Consider the following 19852-nt stretch of genomic DNA (forward strand, 5'->3'; position numbering starts at 1 on the left):
GAGAGAACGGTGCGGCCACCGCGAAGCTTCGTGGTGAGGACGGGGAACGTTCCACCTCCACCAAATATGTTACGGAAAAAAAGCGACGCCGTATCGACGAGGCTGTGGAACAGATGTGTTTTAAACCAGCGGTAATGGCGTGACCAGTTCCCCAGCGAGCGAGCTGATGATGATGATGATGATGATTCCACAGCCATGGCTCGTACCCACTCAGGGGGATCGGCCAAGCATCGATGACTTAATTCAGTAAGATTTTTTTTGTCAATATCGAAACCACCCACCAGAAAAAAGAAAGAAAAAAGAAGACACCCTAGGCAGAATGAAAAGAGTGCAATAGTTGTTTGTCACTCGTTCAGATAAGATAAGATAAGCGAGCGAGCGGAGACCACCCTTGGTCTTCGTCGTCAGGCACACACGCGCGTCGCCCCTAGAATATCAATATGCATGCATGTAGCAATATTTTAAAAGATGAGTGCTTCATGAAAGCCGTGATGAAAAAACTATAAACAGTAAGAAAAGAGTATGTACCGAACATAGCGGAGGCATGGGAAAATTTCAAGAACGAAGTCAAACTGCTTGCGATGGAGAGAACAGTGGTGCGGCGCCGGAAATCAAAACAAATGAGTTGTTTTTTTTATTTTGCACGATAGTAGTTACGGACACCGGCGGCCGGCGGACAGCTACGACACCAAACCGACCTTTGTTGTAATCTCATCACAGCTATTGCTTTGAAACTGTAATTTAATGTTATTAGTACTATGCAAGTTTAAGACGACACGATATACATGACGATATATATATATATATATATATATATATATATATATATATATATATATATATATATATATATATATATATATATATATGACATATCAGCAGGAATATACACATTTTCTTCAACCTTGATTTGTGCACCTTTCTCGATGAGCAGAAGGTTGGCGCAGTACAAGGGGCTTGCTTTTTTGTCGTCACGGTCTTCCTTTCTTTTTTCTTTTTTTTTCGCTCGACGAGGGGGTCTTGATTTCTTCTGTCGGACATTTGTATGCACAGCGGGGAGGACATTGTCACGTCTGTGTCTACCTGTCGGACATCCGCGTTGCTGCCGTGATGCGAGCGCCCCTGGCGTCCACCTGTGCCTATATTTATCTGCAATATTTAATAGGAGCGAAACGAGCAGCACAAGAGTGCTGCGTGTGCACTCTTGCTGCCTTCGAGAGTGGAAATTTTTCATGCTGTAGGTGGAACGAAGTTTCCTGCCCAAGGCAAGTTATCTTTTCAACCACTTTTCTTTCTTCACATTTACATTACAATTGGCACCATGCTCCTGGCCTGCTTTTTTTTAGAGAATAGGTCACGATGGCACTGACTCCGTCATTCAGCATGCATAGCTACGTTTAACGTCAGAGGGTTGGCGGCTAGGTGTAGACGTTTTTTTTAACCACGGGGATCACATTGCTTGATATGTAAGAAGCCAGAAACAATAGACCATGCTTTTCGCACTGTTGTGAAGAAGTACATTTTTGGGACATCTTGCGGAAAACAACAAAAAAAGATTTTACACTGAACCTACATGGGATAAGGTATCTCGCCGTGAGAAACGACGACGAGGTCCCATTTGATGTAGTTATGTTGACTGGTCTCCACTGTATATGGCGTGCGCCACTGGCCGGATACCACTTTGACTCGGGTGCGAAGCCAGCAATATTTTTCTTCCACACAAAGCATGTCTGCATGCATTCATCGAGAGTAGCAAAATACAGAAGATCGTACCAGAATGGTTGCGAAGGTTATATATAACCTCTGGCAACCCTTAAGTACATTAAGTGGACAGCAGCAGTCCAAACGGCACTGATGACAATGTTTATGAATGTGTTTTTTATTGATTTTTGTGATTGTACTTCTAACAGGAGTCTGCAATGATTGTGCTGTACATTGTCTAAGCTAGGCAATACATCTTGTTACGGAGAGATCCCTTTATTTACCGGAGAGGATGAATGCGAGAGTCCAGGGATCTGGCCGATCACCGCTCGTGCCAACCTCGTTCTCCTCTCCTTCCACACGCCCCCTTGGTATCGTATCGTAGCAATTCCCCCTTTGCAGACGATGCCCACCGGGCGAGTTAGGCTTCGTTACGATGATGATAGCGTTTTAGACGGGCAACATGAATGACGTTGGTCTTGCTTGAGCGGCGGCCAGTTGACAACAGCTGAGATATCACGTACGTGACATCGCTGAGACGTTCCAGGGCAACAAACGGACCGGTGTAGTTGGCCAGAAACTTTTGGCAGAGGCCGCGCTTGCGAAGCGGCGTCCAAAGCCACACCAAATCCCCTTTCTCAAACAATACGTGCTGGTGACTTCTGTCGTAACAGTTCTTAGAGCGTAAGTTCAAAGACAGGCGATGCGCCGGGCCTCTTCTGCGGGGCAAATGGTTTCGGCGAGAGTAGGTTGATCAGTCTCGGAAAAAGGAAGGATAGTGTCAAGAGCTGTGCGGGGTTGGCGTGCGTAGAGCTGATAAAATGGACTGCATCTCGTTGTTTCGTGCTGTGCAGTGTTGTAGGCGAAAGTTATAAATGGCAAAATCGCGTCCCATGTTTTGTGTCCAGAATCAACGTACATGGAAATCATGTTGACGAGAGTCCTATTAGTTCGTTCCGTCAAACCATTAGCCTGCGGATGATACAGGGTAGTGTGATGAAAATGGCACGAAGCAAGACGAAGGAGGTCTTCAACTACATCGGCAACAAATTGCCGCCCGCGATCACTGATGATGACATGGGGGGATCCATGGCGTAATATAACGTGTGACAGCATGAACTGTGAAACTTGAGTGGCCGTTGCCGCAGAATCGCTGCAGTTTCGGCGTAACGTGTGAGGTGGTCAACGCCCACAATAATCCATCAGTTGCCGTTCGTTGGTCGCGGGGAAGGGCCGAGCAGGTCGACACCTACGACGTCAAATGGGGAACTCGGGGGTGCTATGGGATGAAGTAGTCCGGCTGGCGGAGTTGTAGGACGCTTGTGGCGTTGACATTGCTCACAGCTTGCAACGTATGCAGTCACACTTTTACGCATCTTCGGCCAGAAGAATCATTCTTGCGTGCGATAAAATGTCCCAGAAAAACCCATATGGCCAGATGTAGGATCGTCATGCATTGCTCGAAGTACGTGTTGTCGTAGACTTGTAAGCACAACTAGAAGTAGGCGAGGGCCTACGCCGGAATAATTCTTTTTGTAAAAAACGCCATCCTTTACGACGAAACCACGTGCGTTGACCGGTTCGTTCCGGAAATAAAGAAAGAAGCGAGACTGTTGTCATTGCGTTGCTCTGCTCAAAAAGTTGTTAGGTCAGGAGACGGAGTATCCACTACAGTCAAATATTCATCAAAGTTGTCAGCGTCACACTCGGTTGTCGGAAAGGGAAGTCGTGAAAGGCAATCGGCGTCGGCATGACGACGACCGCTCTTGTAACAGACTTCAAAGTTGTATTCTTGCAATTGTAACGCCCAACGAGCCAGACGACCAGATGGGTCCCGTAGTCCAGTGAGCCAACATAAAGAATGGTGGTCCGTAACAATCTAGAATCGGCGTCCATAGATATAAGGGCGAAACTTGTGCACGGCGAATATGACCGCGAGACATTCCTGCTCTGTGACAGTATAGTTTCGCTCCGGTTTACTTAAACAGCGACTGGCATAGGCGTTCATAAGCAGCTCCATGGAGTTGGACCAAGACGGCGCCAATACCTACACCACTGGCGTCGGTATGAATTTCTATGGCAGCAATGGGTCATAGTGGTGAAGTACGGGCCCTGACGTAAGAACAAACTTGAGTTGCGAAAAAGACGACTCGCATTCCACTGACCACCGAAAGGGTGCGTTCTTGTTGAGTAGGGACGTCAAAGCGTAAGCGAGGTCGGTGAACCTGGGCACGAAGCGACGGAAGTATGAGCATAGGCCCAAAAAGCTTCGCAACTCTCGTAGCGACTGGGTTGTTTGAAGCTGCTGACTGCAGCGACTTTCTGGGGGTCGGGTCGAACGCCATCCTTGTCCACCAGGTGACCGAGAACGAGAGTCTCACGGCTGCCAAAGTGAAACTTCTTAGAGTTCAGGGTGAGCTTAGCTCTCTCAAGGCAGGCGAGAACAATGTCTAGACGATGGTTCTGTTCATCGAATGTACGGCCAAAAATTACAATGTGATCCAGGTAGCAAAAACAAACTTCCCACTTTAGTCCACGTAACACAGAGTCCATGAAGCGCTCAAACATGGCTGGAGCGTTGCATAGGCCGAACGGCATTACATTGAATTCAAATAGACCATATGGGGTTATGAAAGCCGTTTTCTCTTTGTCATTTGGGTGCATGGGGATTTGCCAATAACCAGATCTCAAATCCACGGAGGAGAAGTACGATGCCGAATGTAAACAATCGATGACATCATCAATCCTGGGAAGCGGGTAGACATCCTTTTTAGTTACAGAGTTGAGCCGTCTGTAATCCACGCAGAATCGCCATGTACCATCCTTCTTTCGGACAAGAATCACAGGGGCAGCCCAAAGGCTACACGACTCTTAGATCACCCTTTTCTTTAACATCTCTTCTACCTGTTGAGCAATGACCTTGCGCTCCACAGATGAGACACGGTATGGTTTCTGGTGGATAGGGTGAGCGGATCCTGTGTCAATCCCATGGCGAGTACGTGACTCGGGTACACTTATTTGCTCTTCATTCTGCGCAAAGCCAAATATAGTAGCGTGCTTCGCAAGGACTTCGACGAAAGCTTGACGTTTTTCTGATGATAGTGACTTGTTTAACATACTCAGAAATTTGGCTTCTGTATGGTACGTTGCACGAATAGGATCTACTCTCTCGTCGCTTAAAGATGCAATAAAACTGGTCGCATTTTGTTCGAAGAGGGCGAGTCGCATTTCGCAGGGTAGCATAACAGGTTCATTTGAATAGTTCGACACCCATAAGGCCGATCGCCTATCACTGATCGACAGAACACAATGTGGAACGAGCACATTTTTCTTGGCGCAATTGAGAGGAATGGGCTCCACAAGAACATCAAACTTTCCGGCGTCCGAGGCAGAGGCGTCAACGCGTACGGTCTTCATCGAGTTGGGCGGCAAGACAACATCCTCAATGACGGTGATAGATCCTTGACAGCACCAAGAATCGTCAGTAAATGCCGATAGCATAATCTCGCCAGCACCGAAATTAACAGTAGCCCCGCACTCACGTAGAAAATCGATCCCCAAGATGATGTCATGGGTGGAGCTAGTCAGGACAGCGAATTCAGCCTCGAAGACCTTGTCACCCAAAGTGACACTAACAACACTCACACCGGTCGGGCACAGTGTCTCCCCGCTCACTGCACGAAATGATGCACAACTGTCCCAGTGAAACATAACTTTATGTCCTAGCCGCAATTTGAAGTTAAGACTCATCACTCAAACAGCTGCTCCAGTATCTATCAAAGCCATCGTAGGAAGTCCATCAATAAGCACGGGGACCCTATTTTGCGTCATAAAAGCGGGTGGAGGCATAGGCAGATGTAGTGAAAAATGTTCGGCGACCTCACCTTCATTGGCCGCACCACCTAGTTTCCCGGAGGCGGGGAGGTGACGCGTCGACCAGGAGATAGGGAACGGAACCGGCGTGTTGTGGGGGGCGTCAAGCTTCGCACGGAGGAAGGCGAGTCGTTGCGTAAATTCCGGTGGAAATTGCGTCCTACATGCGTATCACTGCGGGTCGTTTGCTGGAAGCCGTCCCCAACGTACGCGTCCCGCATTGAGCGCATACCACCGCGCCAGCGGTTTTGTCGAGAAGAAACTGATGATCCCTCGTAGTAGCGCTGCTGGGGGCGACGCCTTTGACCACATAATCGAGCCACATGTCCACGGAAACCACAGTTATAGCACACAAGGGCCTCACGCACGTCGCCAAACCTTCCACGAGGTGCCATGTGCCCATGATCGTTCCACGAAGACACCATTGTAAGTGGTTGGCGGGAGGCGTTCTGGAAACCACGGCGATGATGTAAGTTGTCGGTTGGGGGCTCTGGTGCTCTTGATTGGGGCACATCATATAGCGTGGCATCAACGGCAGCACACATTGCGTCGTATGGCGGGGAGGTGTTGACAGCAGGTGCTCTCGGCGGGTTGACAGCATCACGTCGTCCAAGTTCTTAGCCTACGGTTTGCCTGATCATTGAGGCAAGATCACAAGTGCATGTTGGAGGGACGTCGACACTTGCAACGGTGGTGACGTTGGCAAGTCTGCCGAATTTGGGAGTGATGCGCCTAGCCTTCAGGGTCTCAAACGTGCGGCAGTGTTGTAATACGTCCGCTACAGACGCCAAGGTGTCCTTGTCGATGAGGAAATTGTAGACATCCTCAGCAACCCCTGACGGCAGATCCACGGGGTGAATGATGAGGAGATTGGGCGAAGCTCCTGGAAGTAATACCGTGAAATTTTCTTCCGTTAATTCGCCTGGCGATATGCGCGCTTCCTAGCCGCTTCCCATTGTCGAACGTTTTCAAGATCTGCTTCGCGACGTTGACGTGCTGTCTCGGCCTCTCGTTCCCGTACGGAAGGATCTTGCCGACGCTGACGTGCCGCTACAGCTTCTTGTTCACGTACGGCGGGATCTTGCCGACGCTGCCTTGCTGATGTGGATTCCTGTTTCCGTACAGCAGGATCTTGGCGGTGACGTCGCGCAGCTTCCCGGCGCGCTTCTGCCTCGCGTGTTCTCACTTCAGGGTCCTGTCTGCGAGCGCGCACCGCCACTGCCCTGCGCGCCCGCCTTTCGGCATCCTTATCCATACGAGCACACACCGACGGCAACGAGCATCGGCAACTACAAACCTGAATCGATATAGTTTTGATTATAAAACCATTGCTTTAGAAAACACCTGGCGTCTTTCGTTAACCAGTTGGCGTCTTCATATTGTTTTGCTTTAGAAACATCTAATATCTCTGGTGTTCTCACCAGAGATAGATTGGCCACCCTGGTGCAGTATCTGGCCACTACCTCCCACATGCATACGTCAAATAACTCACGGCCCTCAGTCCCCAGCAGCCGCGAAACAAGTGACCACGGCGGTGGTGAGATCTGCAACGCAGCAGAGGGTGCTAAGAATCTCTGGATCCGGACAGGCCGCCATTGGAACCTGAACTTGGCAACGTTTAACGCTAGAACCTTATCTAGGGAGGGAAGTCTAGCTCTACTATTCGAGGAGCTATAGGGTGTTAAATGGGATATAATAGGGCTCAGTGAGGTTAGGAGGACAGATGAGGCCTATACGGTGCTACAGAATAGGCACGTCCTTTGGTATCGGGGCTTGGCAGACAGAAGAGAACTGGGAGTGGGGTTCCTAATTCCCAGAAACATAGCTGGCAACATAGAGGAATACTATAGCATTAATAAAAGGGTGGTAGGTATCGTAATTAAATTGAATAAAAGATACAAGATGAAGGTGGTACAGGCTTACGCGCCTACATCCAGCCATGATGACGCTTCAGTTGAAAGCTTCTATGAAGACGTGGAATCGGCAATGAGCAAGGTAAAACACAGTATACAATACTGATGGGATACTTTAATGCAAAGCTAGGAAGAAGCTGGCTGGAGAACAGGCAGTAGGAGATTATGACATCGGTACTAGAAACGCCAAAGGAGAACTACTAGTAGAATTCGCAGAACGCAATAATTTACGGATTTTGAATACCTTCTACCGAAAACAAGGAAACCGCAAGTGAACATAGAGGAGCCCTAATGGCGAAAATAAGAACGGAATAGACTTTATAATGAGTGCACACCCAGGAATCATGCAGGATGTGGAAGTGCTGGGCGAGGTACGATGCAGTGACCATAGAATGGTACGGTCTCGAATTCGCCTAGACTTGAAGAAGGAACGACAGAAACTTATACGCAAGAAGCCAATCAATGAGCTTGCACTGAGAGGGAAAGTACAGATATTCAGAGTGTCGCTTCAGAACAGGTACTCGGCTCTTAGTGAGGAAACCAACCTTAGCGTAGATACGAAGAATGATAATCTGACGAGTATCATTACGGGGTGTGCAGTGGAAGTTGGAGGCAGGGTAGTTAGACAGGACACTAGCAAGCTTTCCAAAAAAACGAAGAATCTAATTAAGAAGCGTCAAATCATGAAAGTCTCAAGTACAACAGACAAAATAGAACTGGCAGAACTTTCGAAGTTGATTAATAGGCGTAAGGTATGCGATGTAAGAAGGTATAACATGGAGAGAATTGAACACGCTCTGAAAAACGGAGGAAGCGTCAAAGCAGTGAAGAGGAAACTTGGGATAGGCAAAAATCGGATGTATGCACTAAGGGACAAACAAAGTAAAATAACTACAAATATGGATAGGATAGTTAAAATAGCGGAGGAGTTTTACAGAGATCTGTACAGTAGCCGAGACAACCACGACCTTAAAACTATAAGAAGTAGCAGTAACCCAGATGACACCCCACCAGTAATGATAGAAGAAGTCAGAAAAGCTTTGGAGAGCATGCAAAGAGGCAAAGCTGCTGGTGAGGATCAGGTAACATCAGATCTGCTGAAAGATGGAGGACAGATTGTGTTAGAAAAACTAGCCACCCTGTTTACGAGGTGTCTCCTGACGGGAAGGGTACCAGAGTCTTGGAAGAACGCTAGCATCGTCTCAATACATAAGAAAGGAGATGGCAAGGACTTGAAGAATTACAGGCCGATCAGCTTGCTCTCTGTAGTATAGAAGCTATTTACAAAGGTAATTGCTAACAGAGTAAAGAAAACATTAGAATTCAATCAACCAAAGGAACAAGCAGGATTTCGAACAGGCTACTCAACAATTGACCACATTCATACTGTCAATCAGGTAATAGAGAAATGCTCAGAATATAACCAACCACTATACATAGTCTTCATAGATTACGAGAAGGCGTTTGATTCAGTAGAAATATCAGCCGTCATGCAGACACTGCGGAATCAGGGTGTAGATGAAGTATATATAAACATTCTGGAAGAAATCTACGGGGGATCAACTGCTACCATAGTGCTTCATAAAGAAAGCAACATAATACCAATCAAGAAGGGTGTAAGGCAGGGGGACACAATCTCCCAATGCTATTTACCGCGTGCTTACAGGAGGTTTTCAGAAGCCTAGAATGGGAACAGTTAGGGATAAGAGTTAATGGAGAGTACCTTAGTAACCTGCGATTCGCCGATGACATTGCATTCCTGAGTAACTCAGGGGACGAATTGCAACTCGTGATTACGGAGTTAGACAAGGAGAGCAGACGGGTGGGTCTTAAAATTAATCTGCAGAAACGAAAGTAATGTACAACAACCTCGGAAAAGAGCAGCGCTTCGAGATAGGTAATAGTGCACTTCAAGTTGTAAAAGACTATGTCTACTTAGGGCAGGTAATAAACGCAGAGCCGAACCACGAGATTGAAGTAACTAGAAGAATAAGAATGGGGTGGAGCACATTCAGCAAGCACTCTAAAATTACGACAGGTAGATTGCCACTATCCCTCCGGAGGAAGGTATATAACAGCTGTATCTTGCCGCTACTTAGCTACGGAGCAGAAACCTGGAGACTTACAAAGAGGGTTTAGCTTAAATTGAGGACGACGCAGCGAGCAATGAAAGAAAAATGGTAGGTGTTACCTCAAGAGACAAGAAGAGAGCAGAGTGGATTAGGGGACAAACGGGAATTAAGGATATCATGGTAGAAATAAAGAAGAAATGGAAATGGGCCGGGCATGTAGCGCGTAGACAGGATAACCGCTGGTCATTAAGGGTAACAAACTGGATTCCCAGAGAAGAGAAGCGGGTTTGGGGGAGACAGAAGTTTAGGTGGGCAAATGAGATTAAGAAGTTTGCAGGTATATATTGGCAGCAGCAAGCTCAGGACCGGGTTAACTGGCGGAACATGGAGAGGCTTTTGTCCTGCAGTGAACGTAGTCAGGCTGATGATGATGATGTTGATGCAACCAAATTAAGGATAAAAAGTTTTAAAAAGGTGCAAACGTAATTATAAATAACCCTATTTAAGTGACGCCGTCATTCAGCAAGCAACTTTTTTAATGCAAGAAATCCTCTAAAATTAGTAGCAAACGCCAAAATATCCGATCTCAAAGGCCAAGACAAAAATCCTTACCCCTACGTAGGCAGCGCCGCCATAAATGACCGGAGTTTCGCGCTCATCCGGCAGGCACAAGAAATCTAGGAGGCGCCAACGAAAGCTGCTGACAGGCTGAGAGTGTTCTTAGGCGTTCTCTCCTGAAACGTGCTGAGGTCGCTGTATACGTTAGCAGTGGCCGTGGATGCAGTCCGTGACGCCTTGGAGCCTTATATTGTTAAAAATTCGTAATGTCAGTTGTCGTTGATGGTAGCGGTGATGCCAGAATGCAAGAATATTCCAAGCTGGCTGCCGACCTAGAACAGCAAGAGCTGGAGGTAAGCACATCAACCGATAACTAAGCGTCCTGCGCTCCGCGCCTTCCCCGAAGTTTGCATGCGCGCGTGTGGGTGTGAACGACGGCGGCTTGCGCGTCGTGGGCCCGACTTTGAATCGCTCCCCGCTACAAGCTGAACGCAAACGAAGTAATGTGTGTTAGGTCGCTGTTGAATTGTAACTTAAGGCGCTCTTATGTTTCTTAACGTGCCAAGAGAAGTGTAAATTTAAGCGAACTAAGCGCGACTGGCGCGTACATGTAAATGGGACTCTGTCTGGCGAGCCGCCGTGCTTATTGTGGGGCCCCACATACAATAAGCGCAAACGGACGAAATTTCAATTAATAAATGTTATTGTCTCTGGACTTGGAATTCAGTTCCCCATGGGCGTTTACTCATACTCGTCGTTGCGCGCTTTGATTCCCCGAGTCTGAGACACGATCGAGACCGACCTCTTAATTGCACATTCGCGTACAGCAAAAGAATGTTCCATGATTTCTGCAACGCGTCCTTCATTCCGTTAATTAAAACTGCCAACATCGTTCACGTACTCGTGAACGACGTCGGACACGCACTCGCGAAATTCGCGGCGGACGACGCGTCGTTGATTCGGTAAGGCTCTGTTTGGCGTTGCATAAGTCTGTTGCCAGACTTCGGGGTGGTTGTTGTCACACTGCTATCAAATTTAGCGGAGAAAATTTACTCCTGTAGTTGTTGCTTCTCTGTGAGGGTTTGGTGTCGTCCGAGGTGCATTTTGCGAGTGCGTGAGCTACGTTGGCCGTTTTAATTAACAAAATGAACGTAAAATGAACGTTCCAGAAGTCTGGGCGCGTTCTCTTGCTGTGTGTGCTGTTGCGCACACAGCAAGAGAACGCATATGTGGTATGAAATTATACGATACGACTCGAGAAAAAAAAAAAAAGACTGAATTCGGAAATGTATACATCCTCTCGTTACCCATTTCGTCGTTGTCTTTGTCTTCTTTCACCTGTTCGTAATAATGCCGTCCAGTATGTACTATGACCTTGGGACAAATCAAAGCTGATATACATGACATTTGTAAAGTACCACTTAGGACTAGAAAACACGCCCAGGCAAGTTCCAAAACTAGTCGAAAACGTGTCTAACTTTATTTTATGTATGACGCGCACTCGTGGTACCGATATGTACGCATGTCTAACGTAAGTTGGTCAATGCGTGTTTGCGACGCATACGACGCGATAACTGAGCAGGTATATATCCTCGAGCTATTTTAGGGACATGATCACTTTTGCGTGATTTCGCGTCATGTTGTGCAGTGACTGATACATATACTAAAAAGACCTGAGCTTGTTGAGCCGTCAGCTTCGCGCCAGCTGGCTGTATCGTTCGTGGACGCGGCGAGGGAAAGTGCGAGCGTATGAAGTCCTACCCCAACTGCCTGCGCTCGAGGGCATTAGTTCAGCTTTTTAGCGAGCTTATCTACGTATTTCCAAGCGGACAATGCAGAAAAAAAAAAGCAACGTGCACGCAGCGCATTGTTTCGTTTGCTGCCACGACGGTAGAGTTTGTTTACGTTTACGCTGGCTGTCCCAGCGTTCGATTTTGCGATCTTCGGGCAGCCTTGGGTTGTCTCGGGCATGGAGGAACGAAAACCTGAGGAGGGGGCCCTATCATATCCCCATGCATTGCGAGAAGTGTGGCGGAAGTGGCGTCAAATTTATGGGGCAAACAAAACAGCAGATGCTCTGCGGCGTGCTCTCAGCGCTGATTCGCTTCTGCACGGACTTATAGCCCCGGCGTAAACTTGACGCGTATTGTATGATTTGCATGCAGTAAAGTTGCGAGCACACCTTGCCGAGACTGTTCGTGCGTTGCAGGGCCGAGCACGGCGTGCTGAAGTACTTGTGGAGTGTTTTTGTGCAACAGCACAGAAAGCACCGGTACGGGTTGTAATCATAATAATTCAGCCCCTGCATCATCGTATTCGGACTAACCCGGCAGTGACTAACGCGTTCTTCTTGCTGTAAGGCCTTTTTTTTTCTTTGGTCAGATTTCCTGATCTACGGGCCTAGCAGTTCTTTGCTCGCCTATAGTGTCGGTGTGGCAATGCACGATTTTGAGAGCTTCCTTCGTAGCTATTCCGTGCAACGCCAGCCCAGTAGTACTTGACGTACTTCACGTCGGTAAGAAGGCGCCGCTGTATTGTATACGCGATAGTGCACGTAAAGTGTGCAGTTCCAGTGCGCACTTAACTAACACGCAGCGAGCACACGCCGTACAATACATACACATTTAGTCCGATAACTAGAAAAGTTTATTGTCCTTCCGTATGAACGACTCAATTTCTAAAAACGCCGCAGGTCGCGGGTTCGAATCCCGGCTGCGGCGACTGCATTTCCGATGGAGACGGAAATGTTGTAGGCCCGTGTGCTCAGATTTGGGTGTACCCTAAAGAACCCCAGATGGTCGAAATTTCCGGAGCCCTCCACTATGGCATCTCTCATAATCATATGGTGGTTTTGGGACGTTAAATCCCACATATCAATCAACTTCTAAGAACGCGACACAATGCCTACAACACTGAACAAAAAAATGGCGTGTGTTCTCAGTTGACACAATGAGTGAGAACCAACGAAGCATACAGCTGAGAGCTACACATGCAAATATCATGCATTATTGATCAACAGTGAAGCGAACATACGTGAAAAGTGCCACCAGGTACGTCCACTGACTTCCTTTAAATAGGTTGGACGACGCATTTCCTCTTTCCCACGCGGGCGCTGGTGAAGACACCGGATGGTCCCTTTGCTGTCTCATAAGCTGGCGATTTCTGGCCGTTTTAGGCGCGTAAATAAAATATCTGTTCGCAGTAGTTGTTGTGATAGCATTTTTTTGTGTTTGATTATAACATTATGGGCCATCCAACGCTACAAGAAAAATCACACTGTAGCGGCACTGTCCGAATATGACGGAATGGTGTAGTATAGAACTAATGCATACAATAAACCATGCGATTAGGCATCAATTGAATGCTGACTAACGCTACACTAAAGATGACACACCGTAGCGACCTAGTTGTAGCGACGCTGTCCGAATATGACGGAATAATGTATCGTACTACCTGACAATTACTCATCAGTTATGTAACAGAAAATAGCCCCGCCGCGGTGGTCTAGTGGCTAAGGTATTCGGCTGCTGACCCGCAGGTCGCGGGTTCAAATTCCGGCTGCGACGGCTGCATTTCCGATGGAGGCGAAATGTTGTAGGCCTGTGTGCTCAGATTTGGGTGCACGTTAAAGAACCCCAGGTGATCGAAATTTCCGGAGCCCTCCACTATGGCGTCTCTCATAATCATATGGTGGTTTTGGGACGTTAAACCCCACATATCAACCAATCAGGTAACAGAAAAAAATTGTCATAGATTTTTTAACGAAAAAAAAAGAGCAACGAGTCTAATGGTAGCAAAGGTTCGTCATTTGTAAGAGATCCGGGAAAGGAACAGCGTTGGGATGGAATCATTTCGAAGATTAGTTTTTGAAACCGGGCGCTCAAAGCATGACTCTGGAAAATGGTCACTGGAAAATCTGCTTTCTGGAGACGGTGCTTTCATTCAAAAAAGAGAGAGAAAAGCCCTAGCTCCGACATCAGGTGATTGTTCATAGCGGTGGCTTCCGGGACACCGACAGCGGCTTCCGGGACACCGACAGCGGCTTCCGGGACACCGACAGCGGCTTCCGGTGGCTTCAACCGCGCCGCGCTCGATGCACCATCCAGCTCTCCCGAGTAGAGATCAGTCGGTACGTCCTGCGGTGCATGCGATTTGCACCTAGTATACACTACAGCTGGGCATAGCATAGCTTTCCTATAAAAAAACGCGCAAAAGAAGCAGTACTCATTATTGGACCTTTAATGATGATGATGATGTGTTTCCGTTCCCTTTATAACGGGTCGCCGCGTGTGTGGCCGCTTGGCAATAAAACAAGTATAAAAACTCCCAGCTATGGGAAAAAAATTAAAAAAGGGAGAAAATTAGACAATTAAGAAAGATGTGAGCACAACCTACTTTTTCCACGAATTGACGTGCGTCCTTCTACAACGGCTACAAAGCATTATGGGAAACCATAGCGGCGGCGGAGTGTCGTCTGCTCGCGGAAGCGTTGGCTCACCCGTTTTCCACAGCACGCGGGGCGTACGAATTCATCATTGCGGGAATGTCGCACCTCATAACCCTGCTTCCATTTTCACTCACAGAAGACGCACCACCCAGTGCAACATGCAGTCAGGAAACACTAGTATCCTGGACTTATTAATCACTTGGGAAATTGCTCACGTACCCGTGAAAAGGCCCATTGTATTGGAAATTTTTCTCTGCTTTCGCGGGCAATCCCCTGGGCTTCGTTGATCGTATTTCCGCGTAGCGGAAGCTTTCGTCATTTGTTTTATTGTCAGTATGACCGTACAGCTTCATTATTAGTACTTTATGTCGGGGACTGTCACTCGTGATATGCTTCCACGTAATACGCAATTCAAGACCATGCACTTTGCGAATCATAATGTGGAAATTCCACCCTTTTAAATGAGTTCGAACCCCACTATGCTGTGTATATTTGAAGACTAATTACGTGTTTCAAATGCTGCAAGTGAGAAAGTTTGCATTTGGGATGCTGAGAGTAGTAAAAACCAGCTAACAGCTTGTCCATAGAGTGGAAGCTTCGCATGCAGTATTTGCTTTCAAACAGTGTAAAACCGGCTGTCTCTGCATAGTTCCTGTTTCTGCGACTGTGAGTTGAACATTAACTTGAGAATTTTGGACCTGGGGGACTGCGCAAAAGGTCATTCATGACTAGTTACCAATTGGAAGGAATATACAACGAAATAAGCATCAGTGTGCATACTTCACACATTATTCTATTTTACTGTTTTAGCTCCTATGATCTCTTGTTTCATTATAGTTTATGTTTATGTTAATTTAGTAATTTGTCGTTTGTATAGATCTGCCTGTCCAAGCTGCCCAAAACGTACAACCGTTCTTGTCACCTTTGCCAAAAAGGTCAAGAACAAAACATCTGAAGAACTCGCCTTACGCGTATTCAGAAGGAAAAATTACGCAGCATGAACATTCTTAAGGTGCTAATAAGCATTCACTATCTGGGCACAGATGGATTAAGCAAGAAAACGTTGCTGTGGAAGGCTGTTGATGGTTAGAATGACTTTAAAAAGCAATGGTGAAAGCCTCAATCAGTGTGGGAAAGGTATAGACGGCCACAGCACCACCTACATAACTGGACAATGTGAAAGAAACTGACAGCGAGTGTGGCTTTTGTATCGATAATCATGAAACAACTAGCGCTCTTTGCCTTGGCACAGAAAAAGAGAGGGAGAGAGAGAGGGACGCGTGAAGCAAAAATAGGTGAGGCCTCTAGGTTTATGGTTAATAAAAATCAGATGCGAGTAAACATAACCATGCAGTACACAGCAAAATAAACACTACGTAACCATGCAAAAAAAAAAGCCACGCAGGGTTATGCATTCCGCCAAGGCAACCTGAAGATGACAGCCGTCTGTTTCTCTTTGTTCAGTCAATTTATTTGTCCTCCCCCCCCTCTCCCCCGCATATGTTTTCTGCACCTGATGTGGCTTTGCACTGATTCATGACTGGAAGCATTCCAAACTTTCAGCACAACGCCTGGTTCTGCTCGGTCTCTGGGATAGGTGGGCCGATCACATAACAAAGCAGTGCAAAGTGACAATGACATCTCATGACGTGGTCATGGGACCGTCGTGATGTCCTTCCTTACACATTCTGGTGATCCTTTATGTCGTCATGACGTCGTGTGGTAACGCCATCACGCGGTGATTTTTGCACCACTCCTGTTGACGTCGACTCCACGGGACGCCAAAGCCACTAACGGTCAATTTTTGTTTATAAGCGAAAACCTTAGATGCCTCATCAAACGTGAAACTCTACCATTTGCGTCCCGCGTCGACGACGTCGAGTGATCGAAAAAAAAAAAAAAAAAAACACGTGATGACAATCTATATATGACTTCAGACATCGCCAAAATTTTGACCTCATCAAAACATCACGTGACTTCACGTGATCACGTCATTGCACGACATCCGAGCTTGGTGCAAAGTGGTCTGATCATGGCGGCAATGCAAAATCAGTTTTGCAGTGCCTCCGATTTTGGAGGCAGTGCAAACCTCGTTAGGTACAGCAAGTTTTCAAAGGGTGTTGTGAATGGTGGCAGGCTGGGGCGTTGGCCGGGGGGGGGTCCAGAAGGGGCACTGGCCCCCTTCAAGCCACACCAGCCCATGTCCAAGCTACACCAGTGCTCTCCCCCAGCCGCGACGCAACACTCTTTCGCACTCAAGGCAAAACCCTGCTGACAGAAATAGACTGACGGGGTAGGATCAGTACATCGACTGAGAAAAAAAAACAGAAGATGGTCTTCTCCATCAAATCGTCTTAGGTGCATAATTAGGGGACCCTGTGAATTATTAATTAGGTATTTAAGCCTCTAACCTTAATAAATTTGCGTATTTAATTACAGGTTAAGCGGTTAGTGTTAAATCTCAGTCCCGTAATCACAGTGAGGGCACAGATAAGAAAGGTACAACTTGGCTGCAGCACCACAAACATCGAAGCCATGAAGTAGCACCAAGCAGTGAATGAATAACACAAATGTTGGGGTTTAACGTCCCAAAACCACCATGCGATTATGAGAGACGCCGTAGTGAAAGGCTCCAGAAATTTAAGCACACGGGCCTAAAACATTTTGGCCGCCATCGAAAATGCTGCCGCTGTGGCCGGGATACAACCCCGTGTCCTGCGGGCTAGCAGCCGAGTTTCATATCCGCTAGACCACCTTGGCGGGTAAGCAATGAATGAAACGCCTTGTGACTTTCACGTATTATCACATCCCAGAACCGAGCAAGTGTGCCCGCCGCTTTCCTTATTCGGCTTGTTCAGTGATGAATATGGTTATTTGCGACGAACAACGCAGTCTAGTATGGGTGAATGAAAGAGCCATCAGAACAAGCGTTACTTTACAATGGCAGCTCCTTACACCAGCCAAAACCACTTACGGCGCGCGATGGAAGCAGGCAAAAGTGGGAAAGCGTCTGCTCTGACCATCGGCGCTCCACTCTCCCATAATGCCCCAGCGCCGATCCACCAGCGGACCTTGTGGATTGCGCAACGCTGTGATTTCTGGAAAGGTCCATTGATTCGCTGCCGGCAGAGAACACCTACCACTCCATGGAAGAAGGAAGAACTTTTCTTCCTCTGTGTACCACTCCATCGGCGCCGCTTCCAAGGCCGCTGCGGCGGCTGCTCGCCGAAAATCGCGAAGTGCTCATCTGCTTTTCCGCTCGGAGGTAGTGCAGGTGTTTGCGACGCGATGGCCTCACGAATTCGACGTTATGGCCTCTCTATTTTTTCTTCGTCTCGGGTTCCCCACGCACGTGACCAAGACATTATTTCCTGTCCGGACCAGAACTAGCCGACACACCTTTGCCTAGCTCAGAGAGGTGTAGCAGTTAGGGCTAGGTGGTATGACATGACGATAGTTATAGCGCGAGAACAGAACGACGACAAGGAGAGTTATAGCGCGAGAACAGAACGGCGACTTGTCTCTTTGTCGTCGTACTGTTCTTACGCTATAACTATCGTGCTAGCTTAGAGGCCTGAAATCGAAGAGCCCCAGACTGATCCATAAATCTGGCAACTATCTTATGCAACTCTAAACCGTCGGTAGGTGTTCTGTGCCCTCGTGCGCCAAAGAGTACCTTACCCATTTCCTTTGTTAGACACAATACTAATGAGAACAGACAATGATACCGAGATTAAGGTGCCAAAATAACTCAACTGTAAATGAATTCTGCGGGGAATTCGCGTTATTTTTACGGCACTTCTTTACGCCGTATTTTGCCCTGCGCGTCTTCCTAAAGCATCTAGCATGCTGTGTATTAGCGTTGTGAAGCAGCGAGGAATGTCAAAAGTCATGTTTCCTTCATCTATCAAGTTTACTGTATGGCGATGATGTCAACCCATCTCTTGTGTCCGTTTTTATGAGGCAAGCAGTCGCAGTCGTATTTAAGGTGGTGATGCGGGCTAGTTAGTTGTGTTACCGGCGTATGGCGCAGTCGCGATTTTTCGGTCGACTTCATTTTTGTGCGCTAAAGCAAGGGCAGGTTCCATTGAATAAGTGAATAGGTTCGAGTGAGTGTAACATCCCTTTCTCTTGATGATTTTGTCTCCCAGGCAAACAATGGCGTTGCCAGTCCACAGGCTTATGGTCAGCTGCTAGCCATCTACCTCCTACAAAATGATCTGTAGGTATAATCTTCACTTTTATGATTGCTGTGTACTTAGCGCTATCACACCTGCTTTATGCTACTTAGGCCGAATGCCAAGTTCCTCTGGAAGAGGATTCCTCAAGAAATCAAGCAGGTATGTGTTTAGATGCGTTGGAAGACATTATTTGCTCAATGTGTTGCTTCAACAATGGCACAACTTGCATTTTGTGAGCACTAGTGCACACGGAAACACTACTACGATGGCACTCCTGCGATGGGTCTAACTACGAACTAGCCTTCTGAAAATAACCCGCCTGAGATATAAATTTTGTTTTAGTTTTTGTTCAGAAGCAATTAAGTTCCCTGATGCTGCTGCTCTTCAAAAAAAAAAAAAAAAAAAAAACAACTCGCGCTCACTCTTGGCTTAAGTAATACAGTGCCATCAGATGCTGTGTAAAGTGCACGGGCCATTCACACTGCTATATGGCACAATTCCTTGATAGCACTGCCAAGTTCAGACTCTGGATTTAGCAGTAATCAACACAGTACTATTTTTCGTGAGTAGTAGCATTGATGAGTACTTTCGTGTTGCTAAACATTTGCACAGGTCTCATGGTGTCATTTCACCTTGATGTTATAGAGGGATATGTATGGGCCGATAATACTTGCCTGTTTCTTTTGCAGCTAGGGCTTACTGTGTATTGGAACTACCACTCCTCTTCCACAGTTAGTCAAGAAATCGCTGCAAAGTTAGCCATTTACCAAAAGCTTTTGGTATTTATGCAGTTATTCTGCTACTGCACACATAGTGTAGTCCTTCAAGGTGATGGTCCCACGCCGGCCACAGACACTCCGCCTCTCACGCATTGTTTGCGGATGCACTGGGCTCACTGTGGGCTACTTTAGAAAGCTTACTATCCCCCCTTTTCAATGACGTCCGACTTTAATGCCTGGTTGGAAGCATTACCTATTAGCAATGAAAATAGTATGAGCAACAAAAACATTTTCACTGTACAAGCCTTCGTTGTACTGCAAATACAGCAAAAGTATTCAACATAACAAAGCAGAATTCACTGTGCCTTTAGAAGAACTGCCATTCAAG

The 19852-nt window shown here is 47.1% G+C and overlaps 1 protein-coding gene across 1 annotated transcript; it reads left to right on the forward strand.

Annotated features, from left to right (window-relative positions):
* The first annotated feature begins 10245 nt into the window (after positions 1–10245).
* Positions 10246–19075, forward strand: LOC119181690 (COP9 signalosome complex subunit 8). The gene is made up of 3 exons (XM_075886053.1): positions 10246–10470; positions 18716–18786; positions 18856–19075. The coding sequence occupies exons 1-3, from the start codon at positions 10384–10386 to the stop codon at positions 18914–18916; spliced, it is 219 nt and encodes a 72-aa protein (XP_075742168.1). The 5' UTR covers positions 10246–10383; the 3' UTR covers positions 18917–19075.
* Positions 19076–19852: the final 777 nt, after the last annotated feature.

This window comes from Rhipicephalus microplus, unplaced genomic scaffold, assembly GCF_043290135.1.
Source record: "Rhipicephalus microplus isolate Deutch F79 unplaced genomic scaffold, USDA_Rmic scaffold_661, whole genome shotgun sequence".
NCBI classification, from domain to species: Eukaryota; Metazoa; Arthropoda; class Arachnida; order Ixodida; family Ixodidae; genus Rhipicephalus; species Rhipicephalus microplus.